The sequence below is a fragment of the Cyclopterus lumpus genome, chromosome 5, assembly GCF_009769545.1.
Source record: "Cyclopterus lumpus isolate fCycLum1 chromosome 5, fCycLum1.pri, whole genome shotgun sequence".
NCBI lineage: Eukaryota > Metazoa > Chordata > Actinopteri > Perciformes > Cyclopteridae > Cyclopterus > Cyclopterus lumpus.
In genome coordinates this window covers 19,583,245-19,608,244 of record NC_046970.1, presented here as the reverse complement: position 1 = coordinate 19,608,244, position 25,000 = coordinate 19,583,245, and the positions used below count along the sequence as shown (strand labels likewise).

General features: G+C 41.9%; 1 protein-coding gene across 1 annotated transcript in view; it reads right to left on the bottom strand.

Moving 5' to 3' along the window:
* LOC117730868 (TOX high mobility group box family member 2-like) overlaps positions 1 to 25,000 on the bottom strand; it is an 84,730-nt gene that overhangs the window by 22,807 nt on the left and 36,923 nt on the right. Inside the window, 2 exon segments of the mRNA XM_034532919.1 lie at positions 2,986 to 3,246; positions 18,561 to 18,620. Coding sequence (XP_034388810.1) covers positions 2,986 to 3,246; positions 18,561 to 18,620 — 321 coding nt within the window.

Sequence of the window (25,000 nt, the reverse complement as noted above, 5' to 3'; positions counted from 1 at the left end):
TGCTCAAGATTGAATATAAGGCCTGACCTCCAGATGTAGTGGATCCATTTCAACAGCAGAGATATTGTTTATAGTGAGGACGCAGAAACACACAGACCCACTTGGAAACACACAAACAGTGTCAACAGCAGCAAAAATAATCCCTTTCTATCGACATGTGCATGTATTTTTTAGCACAAAACTGTCTAAAATTGGAATTAATCCTCGTTATTTATCTATCTATGTCAAGTGAAATATTCATTATGATAGAATCTCATGTTTGAACTGCAGAGTTTGCTTAATTACTCTGCTCAACAGACTGTGTCAAGGTGAGGCACCGATTTAATAGACACTCCATTTTCAGCACAAATGAACCTCTGCTATGGTTGGATGGTTTCCAGGCAGCCTATTTGACTTAGAAATATCTGAGTTTGCTTTATATGCTGCTTTTTGCAATGAAGTTGAAGCAGAGCCCTGAAAAGGTCTCTGATGTGTTTAAGGAACCTCCCTCGGAGCCACTTAGAAATATCAAGGTTTGGGAGGTTAAACAATCTATTTTGAATATCACTGATCATCTGGTTAAAAGCTGTAATTTCTTTTTGGCTTTTTCTTGATCAATGGGCTTTTAAATGACCCTGAATGCAAACCTAATTTGGACAAAATATCACATCGCACTCATTTTTGTGTCTCTTTAATTGTTTACCAGCATTAGTAGTGTATGTGTGTTGGTGATATGTTCATCGCGTGCCATTTCAAACATTTCAAATCTCATGCATTTTTATCACACGACCTGAAATACTCGATCTATTAAAACCACAGACTGTGGCCCTCTGTAGCAGTAACAAATATCCGGACTGCTGAGCGAAACACTGGCCAATCAACCACTGTCTCCACAGTAAAGGTCATGACCAACATGTGAAATGAATATGAAGATAAATGACACATGAATCCAATAGCTAGGGGAGATATTGAGACATTATATATAATATATAGTATGTTTATATTTCAGAGAAAAACCAAGCCATATTTTGGCTCTATGCTGACTCCTGTTTAATAGTATCTCTTCTGTTTATGGTGAACGTTATAATACATCATGCTTATGCATTATTTATGTGTTACTGTTAATAAAATTGTCTTTTCCTTTCATTAACAGACACTCATTCCATGTCCTTTCTGAGGACAAAAGAACCCCATACAATCTATTATAACAAAGATAGGTACAGACGTCGAGTCTTTTTATATCTCAGTCAATATCGAGTAAGCTATGAAAGTATTATATTCTGGTCTTTAAACCCTGACCACTTTAAACACGTTAGTATCGTTGACCATATGTGCTCTTTCTTTTCCAGGAAATGTTCTTAGATCTCAGTGCCGCAATCAATAAAAAAAGCATTTACATCTGTCCATTGTGAGAAGGTTCCCTCAGTACCTTTCTCACATGGCCAGATCCAAGGCCTACAGCAATCACTGTCGTCGGGTCACCTGTGTCTCGTTAGGCACCCGGTGGAGCCATCAATTAGTTGATTTATTTCTAAAGTTAATCACCAAGACATGAAGTCAAATAAACCCTTGGTGATGTTTTCTAATTGTGATTTTCTCTTTTTCTTACAGGCGTTATTGTGGTCACTGGCAATCTGTGCTGAAGAGGAACGGAAGGGCCCAGTAGTCTTTTACTCTTCTTTTGTTTGACCAGACACTGTTGGCTAGTTAATGGTGGGGAGCATGAACTTCATCTTCATTCATATGTCTTGCTTTCAGTGGGAATTACCCTCGCTGGTTTACTTAATCGCATGCAGTGGCTCAGTCCAATTAGGGTGGGGCCAGGAGGGGTGTTTAAAGCCACTTAGACATCGTCTGTGGGAGAGTTGCTTTTTAGTAGCAGCTTGCTGTGAGGCTGCTGTTACGTCATGGAATTTATTTGCTAATTTACCCTGAACATTTTTTGTTCTTTTTGCCCGTTTCGTTGTGATGTTCGGTTTAAAAAACCACCACCTTTTTAGTCCTCTACCACTCCCACTCACCTTGGGTGCCATACAGCCACACTAAAATCCCTCATTTAACATTATCAGCAATGCTACATCAATATTTTAAAAAAAAGCATTGAGTCAAATATCAAACCACAACATAAATGTTAGTACATCTCTATTACAATATTTACGTTTTAGTCACTGAATAGCAAGATCCAAAAAAAGACATTACTTTGAACTCATTTACTCATCTCTTGCCATGTGGAGCCGTATGTATACTATAGGAGAGACATTTTCTTACTGCAGCCTATACATTATGTTTCACGCATAAGCTTTACATAATATCATTTATTGTGATAGAAACCTGCTCTATTTCCTGCAGTTTCTATGAATGCAATTACGGTTAGGAGATGCTAATTTGTGGAGGAGTAGTTCTGTATGGAGCTGAGGGAGTAATCAGTGCGCATTCATGTTTGAAGGCTTGACAGATTGACCGATGCATGCTGTCGAGGTAGATATGATGCTGATGGATTTACCCACAATCCTTTTCGCCATGCATCAGAGCTGACATGGAAACCACTGAACAATCATTCAGTTCCCCCACTTAGCCCCCTTTTTCATGTCTTGAAAATTACGTTTACCTTATGGGCTCGTAATCTGTTTCGCATTAGAGAACGCTTTTGAACGCGGGTTTTCAATGTTTCTGCAATATCCCAAAAGCTTTGAAAATCATTTTAAAGGTCAAATTTGTCCAATCTTCCCTGCGCTCCATCATCTTCCCCTCCCGCTTAAATTGCAACTTTTTATCTGCCTCAATGTGTGTGTGTGTGTGTGTGTTTGCCCTCATGTCTTCCTGGGTATAAAAAAAAACTTAAACTTCTTCAAAGTCCTACAGTTGTTGCAAAAGCCAGCACTGTTGAACTCACCAAAAGGTAATTTGTGAGCATTACTGAAAATATTCTCTGACTCCTTAAACATCAGCTTTCTAGTGTTTACGGGGGCCCCCGTGGAATGGTTCAGTCCGTGTAGAGCTACTCACCGAGGGCATTTGGCTGGAGACGAGGTGGCCGTCCTGTGCCAGCATGTTGGACATCATGAGCTCTGGGTAGGAATACGGGTTGATGAGCCCATTGTGTTGCAGCGAGTGGCAGAGGTAGCCTGTAGAGTCATGCTCCATCAGGTGAAGGAGAGGCGGCTCGGGGTGGTTAGGTGGAGTGATGGGGGGGATCTCGTAGTCTTCGTCCCCGGCTCCATTTCCACTGCCGGAGCCTCCGCCGCCGCCAGGCTGACCTGTGTAGTTCTGAAGGAGAGAAAAAAAGAGACAGAAGTGAGAAAACTAAGGTTTATGGATGTAGTGGATGTTTGTAGATCAAACTAAAGCGAAGACATAACTTATATTCACATGACACTATTTCATATGGGTTGCAGATGTAGAGATTCAGTGTGCAGTGTTAGAGTCAGAGAGAGGAATCGTTATTTCAGGTGCAGAGAGTTCTGAAAGTCCTGTTCATTTCCTGCATAGGCCATGTTATGTAACTGGAGCACTTAGATGTGTATACAACTCTCCAAGTTGAATCATCAGTAACACAAAAAAAAGATGAACATTTCTTTTCAAAATGACAGTAAGTAAAAGCTACAAGCCTGTGCATGTAAAATGTGAGGCCAAAAGTCAACTACCAAGAAACATCCATTAAAAAAAAATATATTCAGCAGTTTACATCAGCTTACTTTTGGATAAATGTGGCAACTGTAGTGAGTTTTGCTCCCAAATGCAACAACAAAGCACTCGGAATTTGCTACAGCTCTAATTTGCGCCTCTAATTGGCTTCTTCTCCATAGCAATGCCAGCTGAGGTTCATGGGTATCACATTATTTAGAGCCCCTTCACAATACCCCAACCCCCCCACAAAAACATGTCTTATTCTGTTTTCAAAAAAGTTGAATTCATTAAAACTAACATCTAGACAAACTTATAGTATTTATTAGGCTACACAACATTTGATGTTGTGGAACATGGAGGATATTATAAAAAAAAAAGAAAAAAAGGGGAATTTCCAGTTGGATACTTGCTAGATTTCACTTAAAAATGAAATAGTTGGAGGGAAGGAAATGTTCTAAGATGTATTTTGTTGTATATATCTTAACACCTTGCTGTTAAGCTTGCTATTAAACTACAACATATTTGGCAGACTACCTCTTACTGACAGCTGTCCTAACATTAGTGAGTTGATCAGAGAGTCAGTGGTTGATCCAAAATAAATGCAAAATGTATTTATGCTTGGATCCACTGACCACCACATGGGTCAATACAGCCACTGTGCTTCATTAAAGCCCTTCTGTGTAAAGTAACCGTTACAACATTTAAGGCTGATATATAACCATAAGAATCGTTAATACGTGCGCATCTTGTTCCCCTGTGGATTCAGTTTCTACAAGTATCTTTGTAAACTGCTTGAATTCTGATCTGTCATTTTTGTTGGAAGAGGTGCAATTTAGATTCATATTTTGAACGTCTCATTTTGGAACAAAAACTCAGCGATCAGTAATAAAGAAGACCAACGTCCTCTGTATTTGTGTGCTGTCGCGCTAACACAGTAAGTCCAATCAGATCAGAGTCCTGCACAGAGCAAGAAGAAAAGAAAAATAGCAGGGAAATTCAACGGGGAATGAAAAGCAATTTTGTCTGAGACTATCCAACTTGACTCCCATTGTAATGACTGAGTCAAATTAATCATCACAAATAATATTCTGGTGTCAGCCATTCAAGGGTTTTTTAATAGAATTTTTATGATTCATGTCTTGCAGTATACATCAAACAGTCAGTTCTGCAACATTTCTGAAATAAATTCAATATCATCTTTGTGTAGGCTGTCATCCTCGGCAGCAGAGTGGTCATTTATCTCTCAAACAGATACTTTTAGAAAATAAGGGGCATGGGGAGATGGAAGAAAAGAGAAAGGATACAGGGTACATTTATTTTTCTTGTTTCACTCAACCTATAAAGGTGAGCATAAAGGCCCCGTTCTGTGATTATTGTGGCCATAGAAATTATAGCTTTGTTCAGATATATAACTGAAAAAGGGATAGCTTCCAAATGATACATTTGCATTTTTCAGCTGTTTGGAATAAAAGAAAAGAAAAAAAGGCCCTCAATCTGCATCAGAAAGTTATAATAGGTATTGTTGGTTTTTTATTCCTTTTTGAAGTGATAGCAACTCTAAATCCTCATTGCAAGCCTTTTTTCCCCATTTGGATCACACATTTTTAACACATAGTAACTGACAATCTTGTTTTTACAACACTTGCTTTCAGCAGGATTAAAATGTATCTAATGTCTTTTTAGATGAATACCAATCTGAGGCAGTAAGCACAAAGCCAGATGAGAGGAATTTCATTAAGTTTCAATACCTAAAACACTAAAACACCCATCTTTAATTTGACCACAAAAAAGGGCGTCAGCGGTGTTTTTATTGTGAAGCAAGAATGTAGACACAGACTCAGCGTTTATGGCACACTTTCATCTTCCTACATGTAACACCAAATAAAGAAAAGTTAAAAAAAAATATATGATTGCCTCAATTAGATTTGCTTTGTCTTGTGCCTGCAAGCCAGTTGATATTAATTTTCTGGACTGTCCTTTGAAGACAGATGTCTTTGAAAACCTTTGGGGACAGTGTTATTGTATTGGACAAGAAAACGAACATTTCCTGAGATTCAATTTCCCTCATAATTGTTGGAAGGAAACTAAATTGTCTGCTATAAACATTGGGGCCATTGTGTCAAGTGAGTCCTGGTGCGCATCCCACGGAGCCTCTGCATTCACCGACATTTTTCACTGCGCTCCTCTTACGACTGGGGGGTGACCACTGTGTGCGTGTAACGTGAAGACGACCACGCTTGGTCTTCATCTCGCATGTTCATCAACCTTTTTGTTTTGTTTTTTCCGCATATTAATCTATATATCCACGCCACATAAACATGTTCCAGGTCCCATCCGTTGCTTTTGACTGCGCGGACTGGGGATGTGTCATGTGTTAGATTGCTGTGAGGGCTCATCCAGTGCCCTTGATGATAAAATGTAAATACCAAGGACATTCCCAGTTGGATTGTGGCAAGATAAATTATTCATGCACTTCTATTCAAAATGAGCTGGCATGTACAGAGCCACATGTGCACTCTGGCTAATGTATACTCTTTTCTCCTTTAAAAGTAAAATCCAAACAAAGGCAATGCATTTGATGGATCGTAGGGACCAGTGCGTGTCCTAGTATGGAATTAACTTTTCAAACAAAAGCCTCCTCTTTGTTTTCCCCTGTATGAGGTACTCGTCATGGGTTCACAGCCAATAGTCAGGGTCACATTCCGAACAAAAGCGGCATTACACAGATTCTAATTTTCTTCCAGAAACATCCTTTATTTTTCCTTCTCTGATCAATACCAGCGTGATTTCCAATAGACAGTATGCTCAGTCTGCACAGTGAGCGAAACACAATCTGTAACATTTTAATTAACAGACAGATCTCTCGACTGTAAGTGTTACATAGCATCACACCTTTCATTTGAAAGAAACAGACGAATAGACAGTTGGTCTGGAACTGAGAGAGAAAATAACATTGATTGGGGAGCGTTCCAGCTTGTCTTTTTTTATTTGGCACAGATCTCTCCCTCTCCCTCTGTAACACTGCAAGGCCTTCTGGAGATGATATTGACTGTGGCTAATGGCTCATTATCTGTACATTCTTCTTTTTCCTCTTTAGATTACTGTTGTAATGCCTGTAGAAATCTGTATTGTTTGGACATATTCTGAAACATGATTCACTGTCAAATATAAATTTTAATGCACAATAAAAGAGCTGCATGCTGTTTACTATTTGTAAAACACAACATGATCTGGGCATACTGTTGTATATCCGACTATTTTGATCATTGATTAATTGTTTATGCCATTTAAAAATAAATCATCAAAACATAATGTGCTTCCATCTTCTCAGATGTGAGAATGTTCAGCTTTTTTCTTTGTTCTATATAACTGTAAACTGAATATGTTTTCACCTTGGACTCTGATAAATCTAGAATGAAAATAAACATTAGTTACAACTTACAACCCTAGTCATATTATTTGCCAGTTTCTTACTACATTACCTAAAAAGGAACATCATAACACACACAGATGGCACACGCACTGTGAACATTTCCTTTTGAAAAAATAATCAAGCAAGATACCAAGCCCCGCAATAATAACACGCATGCATGAGCATATTAAGACACAGAGTTTGGAGTTCTCTCATGTCAGCGTTGGTTTCGCAGAGAGAGGGCGGGACCGACAGCTCGGAGACAGACGATGACAGATCTGCCTTAGCACTAATGTGCACTTATCTGCCTATTGGAGAGCTTTGTCACAGTGGTGATTTATGCTCAAAATCCCCCACACACTACCACTTCCATCACCACCGACACTCTTCGTTCCAACACCTTCCCCGTATCCGCCGCGCAGCACAGAGACAAAGTCGGCCTCCGTTATCTCTCCTTTCCACGCAGTCCGGTTTGCAAGGAAAACGGTGGATTTATCTTTGGGAAGAATTTGAGGGCATCATCCATTTTCATTCGCTCTGCCATCGCTCTCCCAGAGAAAGATTATACTGTATATTTATGAATGATCCTGTTTACTAGTGTACACAGAGCTCTTGTTTTAATGTTACACAGCAGAGGGAAATAGCTGTCGTCAGACTACAAACGCTTAACGGCATGAACTGATCTGCTATTTCTGTTTATTGGGCTGTTTGTTTTTGATACTCTTTCTTTCTTTTTTTTTCTTTCCTCTTCCTCACTCTCCCTATCCCTCCATCTCTCTCAGTCAACTCAGGCTTAATTAAAGCCATGGTCGTTCTTCTGCTACAATATCATTTCAGGGGGGGTATCAACACACCACAAAGCCTTCTCCAGCAGAGCCCACAGAGAGGGAGGGGGAGTGCGCCAAAGATCCAGTTACAGACACCCTACACCTCCACTCTCCTCTTCCTCTCATGGCTGGCCCAACCCCAGCCTGCCCTGTGCCTTACAGAGCCCAAACAGTTCTGGTCCCCGCTCCACATCCCCCGGACCCGAATCAACCCCCCCCCAAGTCACTTATTCCCCTGCCATCTCATGTCCCTCTAAAACTGCCAGGCTGCATTATTTATCTGTCACTACGTTACTGTTTGAAAATCATGAAAGGGGCTGTGTGGGGATGGGGATGCTAAATCGCCTTGTACTTAGTTTCTGTTCGGTGAAAGAATGGGATGGGGAGGGGGGGGGGGGGGGGGGGGGGGGGGGAGAGGAGAAGGTGGGAGAGAGAGAGAGAGAAAGAGAGAGAGACTCGGAGGCAGCGAGGGAGTGAGACAGGGAAAAAATATTGTCACAGTCACGCTCTTTCTAGGAAATAAAATCCAGCCACTATCTCTTCAGCCCTGGCCGCAGTTCTGCCAACAAAAATGCTTATTTTTTTTATCATTATGGAAGGGAAATTATGGAGGAAATGGGGGAGAATAATCAAAGCGAATAACAACTGCCCAAAGTCCGAAGATGCAGATGGCCCCATTCACCCCAGATACTGAGTTGATTACTAACTAACCTCCCATTCACTAAAACCAGCCTTCCTAATTGCTTATATTCCCCCATTTTTCTTTTATGTTTCCTTCCCTTCTTCTCCCTCATGTATCCTGTTCCCAGTGCTCGTCTCACTTGTCAGTCAAGGTCAGGAGGTCATCCTCATCTGATCGCGTGTCAGAGCAGATTAGAATCAGAGCTTTTGTGCCATGTCATATTTCATTATGCATTTGACTCATCTGGCAGGTCAAGGGGTCAGTGTGATTTGATTGGATGACAGAAATGATATAATTTGTGTTTAACCCTAGGCTGTATGAGGCTCGGAGTGGCGTACTAATGCATTTTGCAAAATCGGGGCAGGCCCTCTCCACAAGCGACTAATTTGAAGTGGCACACCGCAGAGTTGAAGGAGAGCCAGAGCTATTGCACAACATGCTGAGGTTATAAGGGAGGCTTTATCAAATAATAAACACAACCTCCCTTGTACCTCTGTTTCTGTCTGTGTCTCGCGCACTTTCTTTTTACTTACGCAAACTGACACGAGTGGCCAGACATTAGCTGCCTTCTGCGCCTAATATGCTCCTTCTCCTCCTCCTCCTCCTCCTCTTTTCTTTCTTTTTCAATTTGATTCATTGAAAATGTGTCACTGACCCTCTTCTCTCTTGGTTTTTTTCTGTCTCGGTTTCTTCCTCACTTAATAACACTTGATTTTGGCGAGAGAGGAGCTGTCAGCAACAACAACCACATCATTATTGCTGAACATTCAACTGGAACACAAACAACATTTAAATGGCTCCCAAATGACGACACTGTAGAATAGAATAGATATGTAACAGTGGCAAAAAAAGTTACTACAAAGAGCAATAACAGGTTTATTGTTTGATAAATAAACATGTATCTATATCGTCCTCTGCTGGTTTGCGTTGTAGGCACGGGAATAGTTGAAGACCTCGCGGTAGTAATGATATGCAGATGCTGCTCAGTGTCGGTGAAAACTTAACTGTGATCTCCACTAATGCGGTCAGAAAACAAACCACGAGTGCACACGATTGCTCAGGTCACCCAATAGTCATCTAGGGGGATTGTGATGGGGATGTTGATACTGCGGTGGGTGATGGGAGAAGAGGGGGGAGAGAGGAGGAGGAGGAGGAGGAGGAGGAGGGTGGATGGAGTAGAAAACAGGGAGGAGAGAGCAGAAAAGAAGGGGGGAGGGGAAAGATATGAATCCAACATTTCAAATGAGGAACATAATCAAACTTATTGCCTGACAGGGTGAATCTAGGATTACAATGTTACATTCGCAGACATCCAGTATTATTTCCAGAGTCCCCTTTGTCTCTTCCTGTTCGGAGCAGCCATGTCTCTTCGAGAGGAACGCCTTTTTAACTTCGCTCATTGGCACTCCACTGTCTGTTCTGCGAGGCTTAACAACGGCCACTGCTACTGACGAGTTATGAGCACCCAGAGGCTCGGCAAGGCCAAAGAAAAGAAAACAGCAGCAAGTCAACTGCTTTTTAAAATGTTGAATGACTCCAGTTATCTACTCTTTTGCGCTTGCTGTCAAAATCATCATTAACATGTGGAAAACGGTGACACTGTGTGGGGATGACAAAACTAATTATTGTTATAAGAGCAAGTAAATGGACAAAAAACAGCACAATAAAGGGTTGTTGGATCAGTACTGACTGACTCAAACAATGTTGAAAATAACAAAGGGAGCGCTGATGGCGCAGTCATCCAAACAAACATGCATTATTCTGAGAATTGTTAGGATCCTGTCACCCACAAATAACTCTGCCATACACCAGGAGAAGGACGATGTAAAGTGCATGTGGCTTGTGGGATTGTGTGTGTCTGTGTGTGTGTGTGTGTGTGTGTTTGTGTGTGTTTGTCATTTAATCTGTGTGACAAATGTGAGTCTGTGTGCCGTTCTTCTTACACAGACCTGGGTGTAATAGCTCTTGAATGCTTTTGTGAACATTTTGTAGGTATCCATGATTTTTCTTTAAACAAAAACTTATTGAGACTGTGTGTGTGTGTGTGTGTTTGTGTTTGTGTTTGTGTGTGTTAAGTGTCTCCCTGGTTCGGAGTCAATGAGGCTGTGTATTGGAGGCTGGCACAGCTGGTGGGAGCAGGAGACTAACATCTGGACCCTCGTACTCTTGGTGCCATTGTTAATAAGAGGCTGGTGGGGAGTGGAGGGGAGTGGAGGAGACAGCTCTCCAGCCTCAATGAACCTCCCTGTCTTCCACTAGAACTCTACACTGCAACTCACAGTTGATGCTTCACAAAAGTGTCCACAAAAGAACCTCCAGCATCGCAGCATATCCACAACTAAGATTTCAGAGTAAAACCCCAAACAGGAACAGCTTAACAGGCCCAGTTATAGGGGGTTTAGCCGGTAGCCAAACTAGCAGTGTGCCTCAGGGCATGGATGTGTCAGTCAGTTGGTCCACCACTTTGGTCCAGACTGAAATACAACTATTGGATGGATTGCCATGAAATTAGTTTCAGATATATTTATTTCAATATTTATGAACAAATACTATTTTAAATCCCTCTTTAAAATATCTGTTAGTAGTTCTGAAACAATTTTAGCATGCGATGTAACTATGGTGAATGTGCCAAACTTATGCCTGCTAAACATAAGCATATACGCTGCTACATATATATATATATATATATATATATATATATATATATATATATATATATATATATATATATATCTCAGTAGGCCTATATACCTTTGAGCATGTTAGCATGCTGATGTTAGAAGCCTCACTGCTAGTATGCCTACACACAAATTACTGTGTGTATGCCTACACACAGTATTTCCTGGGGTCGTTTACGTTTCTGGTTCTGTATTGTCTTACATGGTGAGCCCCCACCTGTGCCACACTGCTGAAAGAACATGTATAAATACAATGTTAAACTATAAAGGCTGTCTGACTTTGTACCAATACCTTAACTGTGTGCTGCTTAAAGGTGCAAAATACAAGACTGGGAGCATTTCTATTGCCTCCACACGGCTCTCAACATGGCGATCGCTAGCCGCTCACGGTGCTAACAGCATGAACGGTGCAAACAACAGCAACAGTGGTGTCGGAGCTAACAGTGTTTTTCTGAGGGGGAGCCAGAGAGAGTGTGTGTGTGTGTGTGTGTGTGTGTGGGGGGGGGGGGGGGGGGGGGGGGGGCTACGTTTCACATGGTTTGGGAAGTGTTGAGTGGAGGCCGCAAGCTAGCAAGTGGGTCATACTAACACAGACTGAAAGTATGCACAACCTATGTCAACAAAGTAAGGAGAAGTTCGAAGTGTAACACACACAGAGAGAAAGCGGTTTCACATTACTCCACTCTATCTTTACAGAGCAAATGTTTGCTGCTCTATTAACGCTCTAAATCCTGTATATTTCACCTTTTAACCAGTTCAATAAGAAACATTTTATGACCTCATTTAAACTTTCTCTCAGCAGAGAAAATAAGCCAACATGGATTGATGTCAGCTTAGGGCTTTTTTTTTCTTACCTTGAAGATACTGCATCAATAATTAACCAAGTATGTTTGCTAATGAATCTCTCTTTCCTCTCTAATAACTCAAATGTGTTTTGCAGCCATGAGGGAAACCAGTTCAAGTACATTGTGAGATTTATTTTTAAAAGAGATTGGAAATCTCTGCAGTTGTGAAAAAAGACACTGCCCATTGCCTGTCTTTTATAATACTCTGGCATGTGATCTAGCACAAGAGTGAGTGTTTGGTCTGTCATCGTGTTATCCAATGGGGTGAAGGGCCTACACAAACACATTAAGGTTGCCATTAGTTTCATCTGATCACCTGGGGCAACAGGAGGATGGACAGCTTGGCAGAGCGAGGGCCCTAACACAAATATACAGTTGTGCATTTATATGTTGTGCCATGTCAGATGAGTATTTCAAACAGAGGGCTATTAAACGGAGCAAGAGAGAGTGAGGAGGGTGAGGATGTTTCCCAATGACTGTGAAAAGGCCACAGAGAGAGAACTTTCCATCTTTCTGCTGCCGCGACAAATATGCCTGCACATCCTTTTGCATTGTCTCCACTCTCTGCTTTGTCAGCGAACAGCTATAGAAATATTTTGGCAGGCTGCTCTTTGTTTCATTTTCACAAAAGATGTGGTGAGGGAGTGAGAGAGAGAGAGGGGGCGGGGAGGAGGTACTCGGAAAGGTAAAGGGATGTTGTCAGAGGTTTGAGGGGGCATTTGAGAAAAGGAGGATAAAGGGAGGTAGAGGAGAGATGGAGGTGGGAGGAAGGCGGAAAGTAAGAAGGAAAGACAGAGGGGGAGACAAAAAGGGTGAGTAGGGGAGTGAGGGGAAAGGTGAGCAGAATAACTTGTACGAAAATTAGGTACATCACGTGAGGTGGCATGAGAGAGAGAACAGTCAAGGGATTGGAAAGATCGGGATAACGAGTAGAGGGTTAGGCACAAGGTGGGAGAATCAATTGAAAGAAAGGGGGCAGGTGGAAGTGTAGGGGAGGAGGAACCTGCCACTCTGGTCCCCAGTTCCAATCTAAACAGCGGGAGGAAGCTGTAAATCAGACTAATGCGGCCAAGCTGTAATTCAGACCAGCAGGGCCAGGGCGCTGGTGCCGGGACCCCGGACGGTGGGAGTCAACAAAACGCTGCCGCAAGGCTTTAATCAGCGCAACGATCCGAAGATACCGCCTCCCCCAATCAGCAGGCTTCCTGTCAGTCACACATGGCTGAACCTGACCAATCAGGCTTTGCCGAGGTTCCAGACAGGCGGCTGGGCTTTGGCTGCTGCCAAACTAGAGAATTACTCATCTAAACTGGAAAGGTGGAATGGGCCTTTAATCAGAGCATAGAGGGACGAGGTGATAGATTTGTCAAAGGTTGTACATAAAAGACTATGGGATCATGTTCTACAATTGTTCATCAGAAACATATGGGGGAAAGATGAGAGACACAGGGGAGCTGTGGAGTAGGACTTAATCATATTCATCCGACTGGAGTTTCCACAAGTTTAGGCACTAAAACTGTGACAGACATCGTGTCTGTTCCAAGGAGCTCTACAACACTAAATATATCATTAAGAACACTTAAGAATAACACAAATAACACAAAGGCCTCATTGTAACTTCAGTCTGTCGGGGTGTTTTCTAAACTTAATCATAATCGCATCTGTTTGCTGCCATATAAAAACATCTTCGGTGTCCAATCCGTCTTTGTTTCTCCGTGTCTCAGAAAATCTGCTGTTGGCACTCACGCACCGACCTAATTACAATTACAACACTCAGGGGCCGGTAGAATCCCTGCAGCAACGACTTACAATAAAATAACTGAGAAGAGAAAAAGCATCAAACTTGCCGTTAAAACATCTTCTGAGCTCCCGACATGTAAAATAGGCAGCCAAACTTTCAAATCACTCGTTACCAGAAGCTGCTTTTTAATACCTGCATTTTACTCAGAGGACCGGGGTGGGTGGGTGGGGGGGGCAATGCATTAACTTAAAAGTGAGTGGAAAATGCAAATGCCGTCCACTTTATCATCAGGCATTCAAACAGACCCTTTCAACTCGGCAATCCATAATATTTCAGCTTGATGCCTCAGTAAATGGCCACAGCTCGATGGTAACACGGAGCTGGATTCTGCTCTCGCAGTGGTAGGACTAGTGTGACTGGCTGGGCTACACACACACTGTGCATGTTAAAACCACATGCAGCGTCTTGGCAGCAAAGACGCTACAGCGGCAGCCAATCAATAAAAGCTTGTTACGCTAATTGCAAGATCATAATCTCTGTTCCTACTTCTGCTGAATATCCAAACAGTGACTCCATTAGCCGAATTATTCCCCTGTGCAGTTCCTCCCCTCTTTCCCCCTTTCCATTTCCTCCTTGTGTTCTTTTTTTCTTCTTTCTGTGACATATTTCTCTCAAACAGCAGTTCTGCTAAATGAATTCATAAGTCAGGGAGAAAGACATCAAAGCAAAGCATTGTCAAGGTAAAGTGCTGATGAAGTATACAGTTTCTTTTACTCTGCTACGAAGCCATGAGAAGGCATCTTCACAGTGCATTATCTTTTGATCGCATCGCACCATACTTTTCTGTTTAATAGAAATCCCACTTCAGGTGAAGGTGAGCTGAGACCTTGATTATAAAGAGAGAAAAAACTCTCCACCTGGTGCTCATCCGCTTTCCACTGCGGAAATCTCGTGTGCCTCTTGTTGTGCTCGAGGATCAGACCTCTGCAAAGACACCGGAATGAGCTGGAGCTCCTCGACGTTGGTTACTCTCTCATATGTTGTTGCCACGACAATGGTCAGTGGCCACAGGGGCATACAAAGAGCTTGTTGATGGCACGACCAAGGTCCGTGACCTTGTCTTTGAATCACTAACACTTTGTCACTCCGCTGGGGGGGGGGGGGGGGGGATGGGGGTGGGTGACTGAAGGAAACACCACAGAGAACTAAGCAGGGTCAGACTACGATGCTCATGGGAACATCAATATGACAATGGAACTGACCCCGTTTCGTTGTGACTCATGAGAACATACCCATCAAAGCATCTCACTATGCAATTGTTCAACAAATACTCAACAGGGTCTGTCCTATATGAAGGTAGAAGAAATTGTATGTATATAAGTGAGCCAGATTAAATAGAACGATTACATGCAGGAACTGAAGTGAGAGACAGCCGAGCACTGAGAGACACACTTTCACAGTTTGGAGGCGGAACCGCTGACCCAAATGCATTTAAATGCAGCGGGGGGGGGGGGGCTGTAGAGAAACGGAGTGAGAAAATGAGCAGAAATGGGGGAGTCGGAGAGAATCAGAGGAAGGGAGGGTAGGGAAGTAAAGTGAGATAATAAAGCAGCAAGCAGAGAAAAGTGAGCTTTAGGCAGTATGATTTGTTTTTATTCAAGATGGAATATATTGAGAACAGTGCAGCTACTGTATATACCGTACAAAACGTTTATTCAGGAGTAAAACTAATTAATAAAAAATGATCCCTGCAGCTGTGTTTTCCGTCTGGTACTTTCACCGAGTCCATTTTTACCTCACCACAAACAACACAAGCACAAACACATTCGCAGTCAAACAGCCAATCCAGTGAAACACACACTTACTTGAATATAATATGAACTGTGTAGTTTTCTGCCGTTAGCATAGAATAAATCAATGCACTTTACCAATTTGTATTAATTATGCAACATATACGCTGATAGACATCAATCAAACTGCGACTGTGTCCCAAATCTATACTGCACAACAAGTCTGAGCAGGCCGGTGAGTTGGCCGTATGTTCACACTGGAGAAGTGACTTTATGAGTATTATATTTGTTTACCAGTACACTGTTGATGTACAGTATTCTCCCACGGTGCAGTGTACAAAGAGAAGATACTCACAGCTGGATAAAATGTCAAACTAATAGTGGGTGTCACAGCTCCCGTACATCTCAGAAAACCAAAAAATAACATTTTGCTGCCTCTTTTGTTAAGTTTAATTGGCAGCTGAATTCTAAAGTAGCAGTTTGATTGACATCTGACGGCGCAAGCATTGTACAATTTGCTGTTTTTAAAATGGCATTTTATACAGTGAATGGTATTTTGCTTTCATCTGAATGTGGCATGGATTTGGGACACCCCGCTGTTATTTATGATTCAGAAAGATTTCCTATTAATTGGTTTGTTTCCCAACATCTTCCTCGAGCTGTTTCACCACCATCCAATTTGTGCACGGTGTGGGAAAAGAGTGCAACAACAGCAGCACCCTCACAACTGAAGCATTTTCAGTCCGCATACTCACATCTTACTATAGTCATACTTTAGTATACTTTAGTCATGTCCAGTCTACATACTTAAAATATGTTTAGAATGTGTCCAAAGTGTAGAATGAGGACACAGTTAAGGAGGTGCAGATCAGCAATTTTTCCCATTTCCTGCATCTCTATGTTTTGTTGTCGGAGTGCATGCCCACCCCTAAGGCTCTCCCTGATTCAAGCTGTCAGAGGGAAGGAGAGGCTAAACTTGGTGAAGCGGAGAATAGAGCAAGGCACATGTCAAATATGAGGGGATCTTGAGTAAACAAAGTACAACACGGAGCAAAGCAAAATCGTCTCTCATCCCATCAGTGTGTTTCAAGCCATTTCTCTCCCTCAGTCTCTTTCTCTCCTGCTTCCTTAATAACCACCTTTTTCTCCCTTTCCCCCTCTCTCTCTCTCTTTCTCTCTCTTGTCTATATCTTTCATGCCACATTTGCAGTGTTTTATCTGTCCCTCAGTAACTCAGCAAAAAAACATTGTGCACATCAGCGAGACTTGTAATCAGACAATCAGCGGCGCAGTAAAAAGTACATGCGCGGAATAAAAATGGCAGATAAAAGCAGTGGTTCTTAAGATGATTTAGACAGCCAAGTACCAGATTGAGACATTTGTCAGATAACAGCACTATCCAACTGAAAATCACTTTGTAACAGACATATGTGTCGTCAGAGTTATCTAAATAAACTGAGGCAATTGAGTAGGAACAGCATGGGCAGCTCTGTCTCTCGCTCTGGGCCTTGAGCCACACTTTAACAAGCCAGGGCATTAAGAAATTAAGCAAAACAGCAAATGTAACAGAAACACAGAACTACTGTAGCCTATGGGTCGGTTCTAATAATTGCAGTTGACAGGGACAAATTCCCTGCTCCCCTGTGTATGTCAGATGGGCTTATTCCCAAACTCCACAAATCCCCCTGTCCAAACACAACCATATGGTCTCCCAGTTGTTCACGACCAGCTGTGCTACAGTGTATCTGGCAGCGACATGGTTGCCATGTACTGTAGAAGAGTGCTGACTCCCCCTCTATTCTAACTTAATAAATCCTTTGCAATGAGGCCAAAACTCACTCCAGAGCGAAGCAGCGCTTTCTGCGTGGCTTTTACCAAAGTGAAAATGATGTGCACAGAGAATGGTTCTATAATTTGAATGAAGTGAATTTGAATGTTATGATGATTAGAGGTAGTTTAATGGTTGACACAGAAAGAAGGTCCAAGCACTTTATGTTTGGAATTTGGATATTTGGGGTTCTCTGGTTTCCTCCTTCTGTACTTAGCAGAAATGTGGTTATGGCATATAGAGATTGTGATGGATTAGCAACCTGTCCAGTGCATGCTGGGAGAGATTCAGTTTCAGCTTTCAGTGTATAATAGATACTAAATATTTCATTTGAATAGAGGAAGAATCACTATGTTCACATTTTATAACAGCCATATCATTAGTGTACTTCACAATCTAGTGAAAAAAAAACCTAAGTAATTTATCATAAATGATCAAAACTAGTCTTTAACTCTCTTTGCAGACTGGATGTGGAAGTTCATTTAATATGTTCTTATTATTCTACTATTTCACTATTAATTTGTCTCATATTTGTTTTTTGATGTTATTTTATTGAGTTAGCCATCAAGGCATAAAGGTGTCACAGTGTTTATGGTATTATAGTATATTAAGTGCAAACACGTATCGACAGTATGTACATTTTACTATGGACCCCAGAATATGTAGTTGTTGCCAAGGTAACAACTTGTGGGTGGGATCCAAAGAAACCACAAACAATAAAAGCAAGAATCCTTGGCAGCGATTTGTAATTATAGTCCAGGTTCTGGGACTAGAAGAAATGTGTTTCAGTTTATTCAACTCTTTGAACATTAACATTCATATTATTATACATTATCATTATTATCCCAGGGGAATATTTCAACCATGGAGTGCAGAATGCAGTGAATAGTTTTGTTTTCCTTTTACATCTGTCAGCATAAAACATGGGTGAACTAATTGGACTATTTTTGTGAGCTTTCAGTCCCTTTTGCTTTCAGCCGATGTCATATAACTCTCACTGTGGTTGTTTTAGTAAAAACAATTTGTCGTCCATCCTAACAAACATGAACAATGGTGGAATGAAAATGGCAGCGCGACAATCACGGGAACAGATGGAATAAGAGGAAAAGGGGAAAAGAGCAGGTATTCCATTAGAGGCAATTTGTACTCACCTGGTTTGGCGGGAGGAACTCATGGTTGTTTTCATTCATGTACATGTTGTCACCATCAAACTGGAGAGAGAGAGAGAGACAAAAAGAGAGAGCGAGAGAGGAAAAGAGAGAGATGAGAAAACAGTTAGAAAAACAGAGATTTTCAGTCAGTGGAGACACAGAAACACGTGTAACACGGCAGCCTAATGACTGCGAGTCCTCGGCTTATAGACCTCGATGCTCTGGTGGATGTCAGTAATTACAGTTCATTAGAGACACATATAATTAGGCCCTGTCAAAGCTTGTGTAACTCACACTCTTCGTCTCAGCTCGCCAACAGCCTGAGATTGTGTGTGTGTAAGTGTGCTCACACCTCACCACTGTGATTCACAGGGCGACAAAAGGCACAACAGAGTGATAATCACAACACTTGCACCGACGGCCGTGTAGTTAGTCAGCGAGCAAGTTGGCCAGTTAAATCAAATCAAAAGGTAACATTAGCATAACCAAAGGACACATGACAGGTAAGTCCGCCGGGAGTCGACCCAGAAATTGATTTGCTGTGCCGCGCAGATCGCTGCAACCGCGCCAGGGATTTCCGGGGGACCTACTTTTCGTGTTTACTTTCGGTCGGACTCAAAGTCTTCGAGATGATTCCGATTGAAGTGTCGCTTTGTTTTGGAAAGCTGCTGTGACTTATCATTTGTGGCTATGTTTTCCAAAATCTTTGGAAAGGAGGTCATTATAATGACCTCCTTTCCAATCATAACAGAAGTTGACGAGTACTGAAATGTGAGAAAGAGACCAGACACAGAGGCTGTTTCCCACTTAGCCAAGCATCCTAACTAATCAGTAACATGGACAACCAATAACGAATCAGCACTTTTAGCCACCCAGCTTGGGACCGAGACTACACACCAAGTGGTGAGAACAGTCTTTAACAATGTAGCACTTTGCCAAAGAAACGAGGACAAGGGCCATCCCGCTAATCCAGAACTCAGAAACAGAAAGCTCAAGAAGCCTAAAAGAGGAGACTCATGTTGGCAGAAAAGGTGACTGTCATCCCTATAACCTCAAACCAAGATGTGGGTGTACCCTTGAGCTAACGGTGAAGGAGCTAGAAGGGATCATGGAGTAAGTGGGAGTAAGTATAGTAAGAAAGATACAATGGGGGGGAAGAGAGAGGGAAACAAAAACAGAGGACAGAGAGCATGAATGAGAATCCGAGTCGGAGAGGAGGAGGAGGGTTGTAACAGCAGCAGTGGTGATAGAGCCTGTGGTTGTTCTGGCTGTAGTGTGATTAACACTGGGGTCACAGCCAGAGGCCGCAGCTTGAAACACCCGGCATATAAACATGTACACACACACACACACACACACACACACACAAACGCACACACACACACTCTCTCTCCCAGAGGCCTTCCCTGCTTCTCTCTCTCTGACACTATTTGGCATCAGCCATTTATGAGGAAACAAAACCCACCTCAAGTCAGCTCAGATGAATTACCGCTGCGACTGTAAGGTCAAGTAACGGGACAGATATGTGCCCACGGTAACGTGCTGTGGTTATTTCTCAAACTGTGTGCAGGGACCAAAAATGGGCCGCAATGTTTTGAGAGCCATCTTTCACCTCATGTGTTCCAGGGACTACATCTACTGTAATGTAGTTGTTCAGTTGGTCAATATAAACCCTTATTGGAGGATGTTTTGGGGATATTTTCAAATAGAATTAGTCAGATTCCTCTACTATAGTTTACTTGCATTTTTTGTTTCTATCTTCATACATGACACACTCAGAAGAACCAAACAAACTACAGCACAAAGACAAATCCTTGCACCATTATTCTATTTGAAGCCTCAATTCCATTTCCACGTTATCATTTGGACTCTGATGGAGCTGTTACTTCTAGTGCAATGATTTCTGTCTGATAGCACTATTAGTTTGCTGGAGGAATAATCATTGTATTCTGCAAATGAAATTACTTTCTTTATTGCTCCTGGAAAACGGTTTTACTTGCTTTCCTAATCACATCGTGCTAGAAGTGGCGGTATCATGAAATAGGTTATTTTCACACCTGTACACCAGATGTTGATGAGCAAAAAAGGGTGAGTGGAAAGCAATTGTACAGAATGTCAAAGAGCAAACTGTCTGTGGTGGTGCTCCTGCAGCACAATGTGAAGGAGTCACGGAGGCCACTGAGTTGTTAGAATAACAAAACAATATCCAAATCGAGGGGAAAAACGGAACGGTAGAAATAATTATTTCCCACCTCAAACCCTCTCAAGATCACAAATTATGTTCGTCTTTATTTCTTGTTTTCATCCGAGCAAAAAAAGAAATGTAAAAACGTTTTTATTCTGTTCTTAATGAATTGAAATGACCAGTTAAATGATATCATATCGTACTTTACAGTAGTAGTTCCAAATCCAAATTGCTTTTATAGGACTTTTTTTTTATTTAAAGAAATAATATGGAATGATGGCTATATCGAATGTTCTTCTTTTGTGTTATAAAGTCACACTGTCATCTAAAAATCAACCATATTCGAGCATCCCAGCTGAAGTGTCCTTGAGCAAGACCCTGACCGCCTCCGACTAGTTCGACCTCTGAGCAAGAGGCTCATTTCATCAGTGGTCACCTCCTCTGATGCTCATTTACCTTTTTTTGCTTTAACACATAGTGTTGGGAAATACTGTCAAAAGCTGGACATTCAGTGCATTTATATTGAGATGCATGATGACAAATGCGATCATTTAACGAGTCAAATAAGCTGAATGAGAACAAATTATTAATGTGTAAGACTTTACAACAACGGTCTGGAAAAACTGCTGTCATCAAAAATAAACAGATCAAATCTCTCTCTCGTTTAATCTGACTCGATCTCATAACGTGCTGTGTGTGAACATACGAACAGGTGACGTGAGAGAAAAATGGAGGTTTTGTAAAGGAAAGGCGAGCTTGTTGTGTGTCTCTCTCTCTCTCTCTCTCTCTCTCTCTCTCTCTCTCTCTCTCTCTCTGTTTGCTTTCCTGAGGCTTTGAGGTCATTAATCATAGCGGCCAAATCTACAGCAAAACAATTGAGCAAAGGAAAACACAGAGAGAGAGAGAGAGAGAGAGAGAGAGAGAGAGAGAGAGAGAGAGAGAGAGATGGGGGGGGAGAGAGAAGAGGGGAGAAGGAGAGGGTGAAGGTGAGAGAGGTGGAAAGCTACAGTGAGATGGAGGAGAGTCATGTTGAGCGAGGGAACGGAATTGTGAGATAGATTGAGGCTTGAGAAAGAGAAGGGACAAGTACGGCCTGCACGACTGACGCACTTGACACCAGACTCCTGTTTGCATTGCAGAAATGCAAATACATGAGAGGGAGCGAATGGGAGGGAGAAAATAAAGTGGGAGAGATGCTATAAATAGCTTTGTATTTGCGTGAAGCCAAGCCAATGTCAGTTTGATGCAGGAAGTGCACCACAGTCTTAGAGGTTATAAAACAACTGTTGACTGGAACACAGCATGCCAGAAATGTAGCTTTCCTTCAGACGGGGACTCACATCTATTGCGGCATCGCAATTGTATCCATTCATTAGAGAATAAGTTCCCCTTAACTTTTTTAGAAAGTGGGTAAAAATAGGATTCTGGATCAAATGTGTGCTCTTAATGATGAAGGTGAAATAAATTGGGTCTGTTCACACTGTATTCTAGGTGTTGAGTCCTCTGTTCAGTGCCGCGCTGGAAATAAGAAATATTCTTTTAACCCTGTGTCGTGCTTCAATGTTATACATAGCACCTAGTTTGTGTTTCATGCTGCATATCAATCTGTGGTCATATATTTGGGATATCTGTATGTTTTGGTTTGTTGTCAGGTTTACTTTTGCGAGTATGTTCATGCATAGCTTTATGTGATCTTACAAATAGGGCTGTGCCGATACCTAGAGTCTGCGTATCTGGCAGGAGTGTCCAATGTTCTCTTCTTCTCAAGTTAACAATCTGTATAACCTCACAATGTGGAACTCATTGGGATACTCAAGATATTACCTTGCACCACTTGTCTACTGTAACTGAATTATGTGTAACATATAGCAAAAACAGTGATTTTTATCACTGAAATTGTCCAATTAACTTGACTTAATGCGGATCAGTTAACTTTGGTCAATACAGGATCCACTTACTGGGGTCAGTAGCTCTACTTTAAAAAAAAAAGAAGCATTTATTTCTTTAGATCAATTTAGTATCCATTCTTTATTCCCACTACGATGCTTACTTTGCATTCCGTGCTACACGGTGCCGCTAACCTGCATTGATGTACGCGAGAGGCTTTTCTCATAAGGTCTCTGTGCGCCAAGCTGCGCTTTACTGTACGTACGGAATACCAAATCACACAACCAGCAACCGCGGCCTGGGGATGTTTTAGATTTCATGAAAGATGAGGCAGGAGAGACGGCGAGAACAGGACTTAAACCTCCTTCATGGTTACAGTGTGCGCCTCCCTAGTTTTTTCATCGCAGCGTAACTAATCACATGTCAGTCAATGTGCCGATGCAAAGAGGCAGCAGTCAAAACACCTGTGTCAGGACTGTGGTCATTAGAGCATTCAGTGTCTCGCTGTCAGATGAACACACACACACACACACACACGCACACACGCATACAAACACACAAAGCAAGAGTTTGGGGGATGGTGTGCTGTAAATATGGATTGCCTGTGTGCATGTGTATCTCTGCTTTTGCGTGTGTATTTTACCTTTATGTGTTCCTTATATGTGTGTGTGTGTGTGTATGCTGTATAGACAACTTAAGCACTTGGCTCGAAATGTGTGCACATTGTGTGCGTGCCGACATGTTTGTGTAATGTATCCTGTCCAATAATACACACATTGATGCCAGCGAGATAAGGATAACAAAGTTAGACCTTCCATAATATTTATTTTCCCATAACAGACCTGCTCAGCCACGCCCAGTCATATAACTCCATGCAGATGAAATATGGTCTTCATTACCTTTAAACCTCAACACACAGAAACTAGTGAGGAAAAACAGAATTGCCCTTCTTTCTCGACTGAAAGAGCACGAAATGAATTGGAGCAGCTGAGATATTTTTTTTTTTTTACATTACCATGACAAATACGGTGAAATGGGGAGGCGAGAGAGAGAGAGATAAGGGAGAGATATAGCAAGAGAGAGAAAGAGAGATAGACACACATGACGACAGACAGAAAAGGGCAGATCAGACAGAAAGACCAAATTGTGTGAAAAAAAAACAAAAAGAAACACATCAGCTCAATTTGTGCTCGACTGTAAGCTATGGGCTGAGAGGAGAAATAAAATAAGGGATTTAGCTGGGAATCATGTTAAACCATGCAAGTGAATGAGTCCCCAGAGAAGAGTGTTCCCTCTCTCGCTTATGATGGACTTAATTGCCTCTATCAGTGTTAAGATATAACATTCATCTCAGGTTTATTGCTTTGCTTTATGGTCTTGTCCATCACACTGAAGGGTTTCAAGAGGCTGGCCACTCCTCAAATGGCACCTTAAAATAATGAGACAGATTACAAAAGCTACGACGGGATGGACGGGATGGAGAGGGGGAAAAAAAAAAAAGCATCATTTATATCTGGAAAATGAGAGCAGATCTGGTATGTGAGCGAGCCGGCGAAGCAAGAATGGTTTTGATGGTATATGCTGGTTGGATTACTCTTTGGGTTCTGGGTCTTTCAAAATGCATGGTTCGTCGGGCAAAAGGCACACACATCTCCCCCACCTCTGACCCCCGAAAGCTCTGGGTAGGTGTAGGGTTTCAGATGGCCACACAATCGTACCATTGTGCTCCTGTTAACACAATGAAAACAAAGCAAACACATCGCTGACATTCAACTCCCCCCCGCTCCTGCCTAACCTTGACTTCCAACACTACTCAGATGGACAATCAAGCCATACAGAAATCTGAAAAGACCTAAAGAAACACGATATTACTGTTGGTAATGTAAAATTAAATGCAATGGATTTTGTCGCCACATGCACTGAACAGCCACGAATATTTAACATACAAATAAAATCCTAACACGCTACTGGAGCAACGTGACATTGACATTTCATTTCTTTAAGATGTGATTCTGATCTCCTAAAAAAAACGTCTGTTTCTCATCACACGAGGGCTTGAGAACCATATCTGCATGTTCCATTAAATCTATTAAATCCACTTGCATTATATCATAGTGCTTACCACACAATAGGAGCCTTTCAAGGGCAGTCCCAGAGGAAGCCAACAAAGGGCCCTCTCTTTCAGTCTAGTCAAGTAATTCAGAAAGAGCCAAACATGATTTTTGTGTGTGTGGATCTTCTCCACCAGACCCACAAGCAGCAATTTCACCAAGTCGAGAAAAAAAGAAATAGAGTGGAAAAAGAGAGCAGCAAGTACCTGTTTTTTTTTTTTCCCCCTCACAACCTTATTTAAAAAGACGCAGTGTCT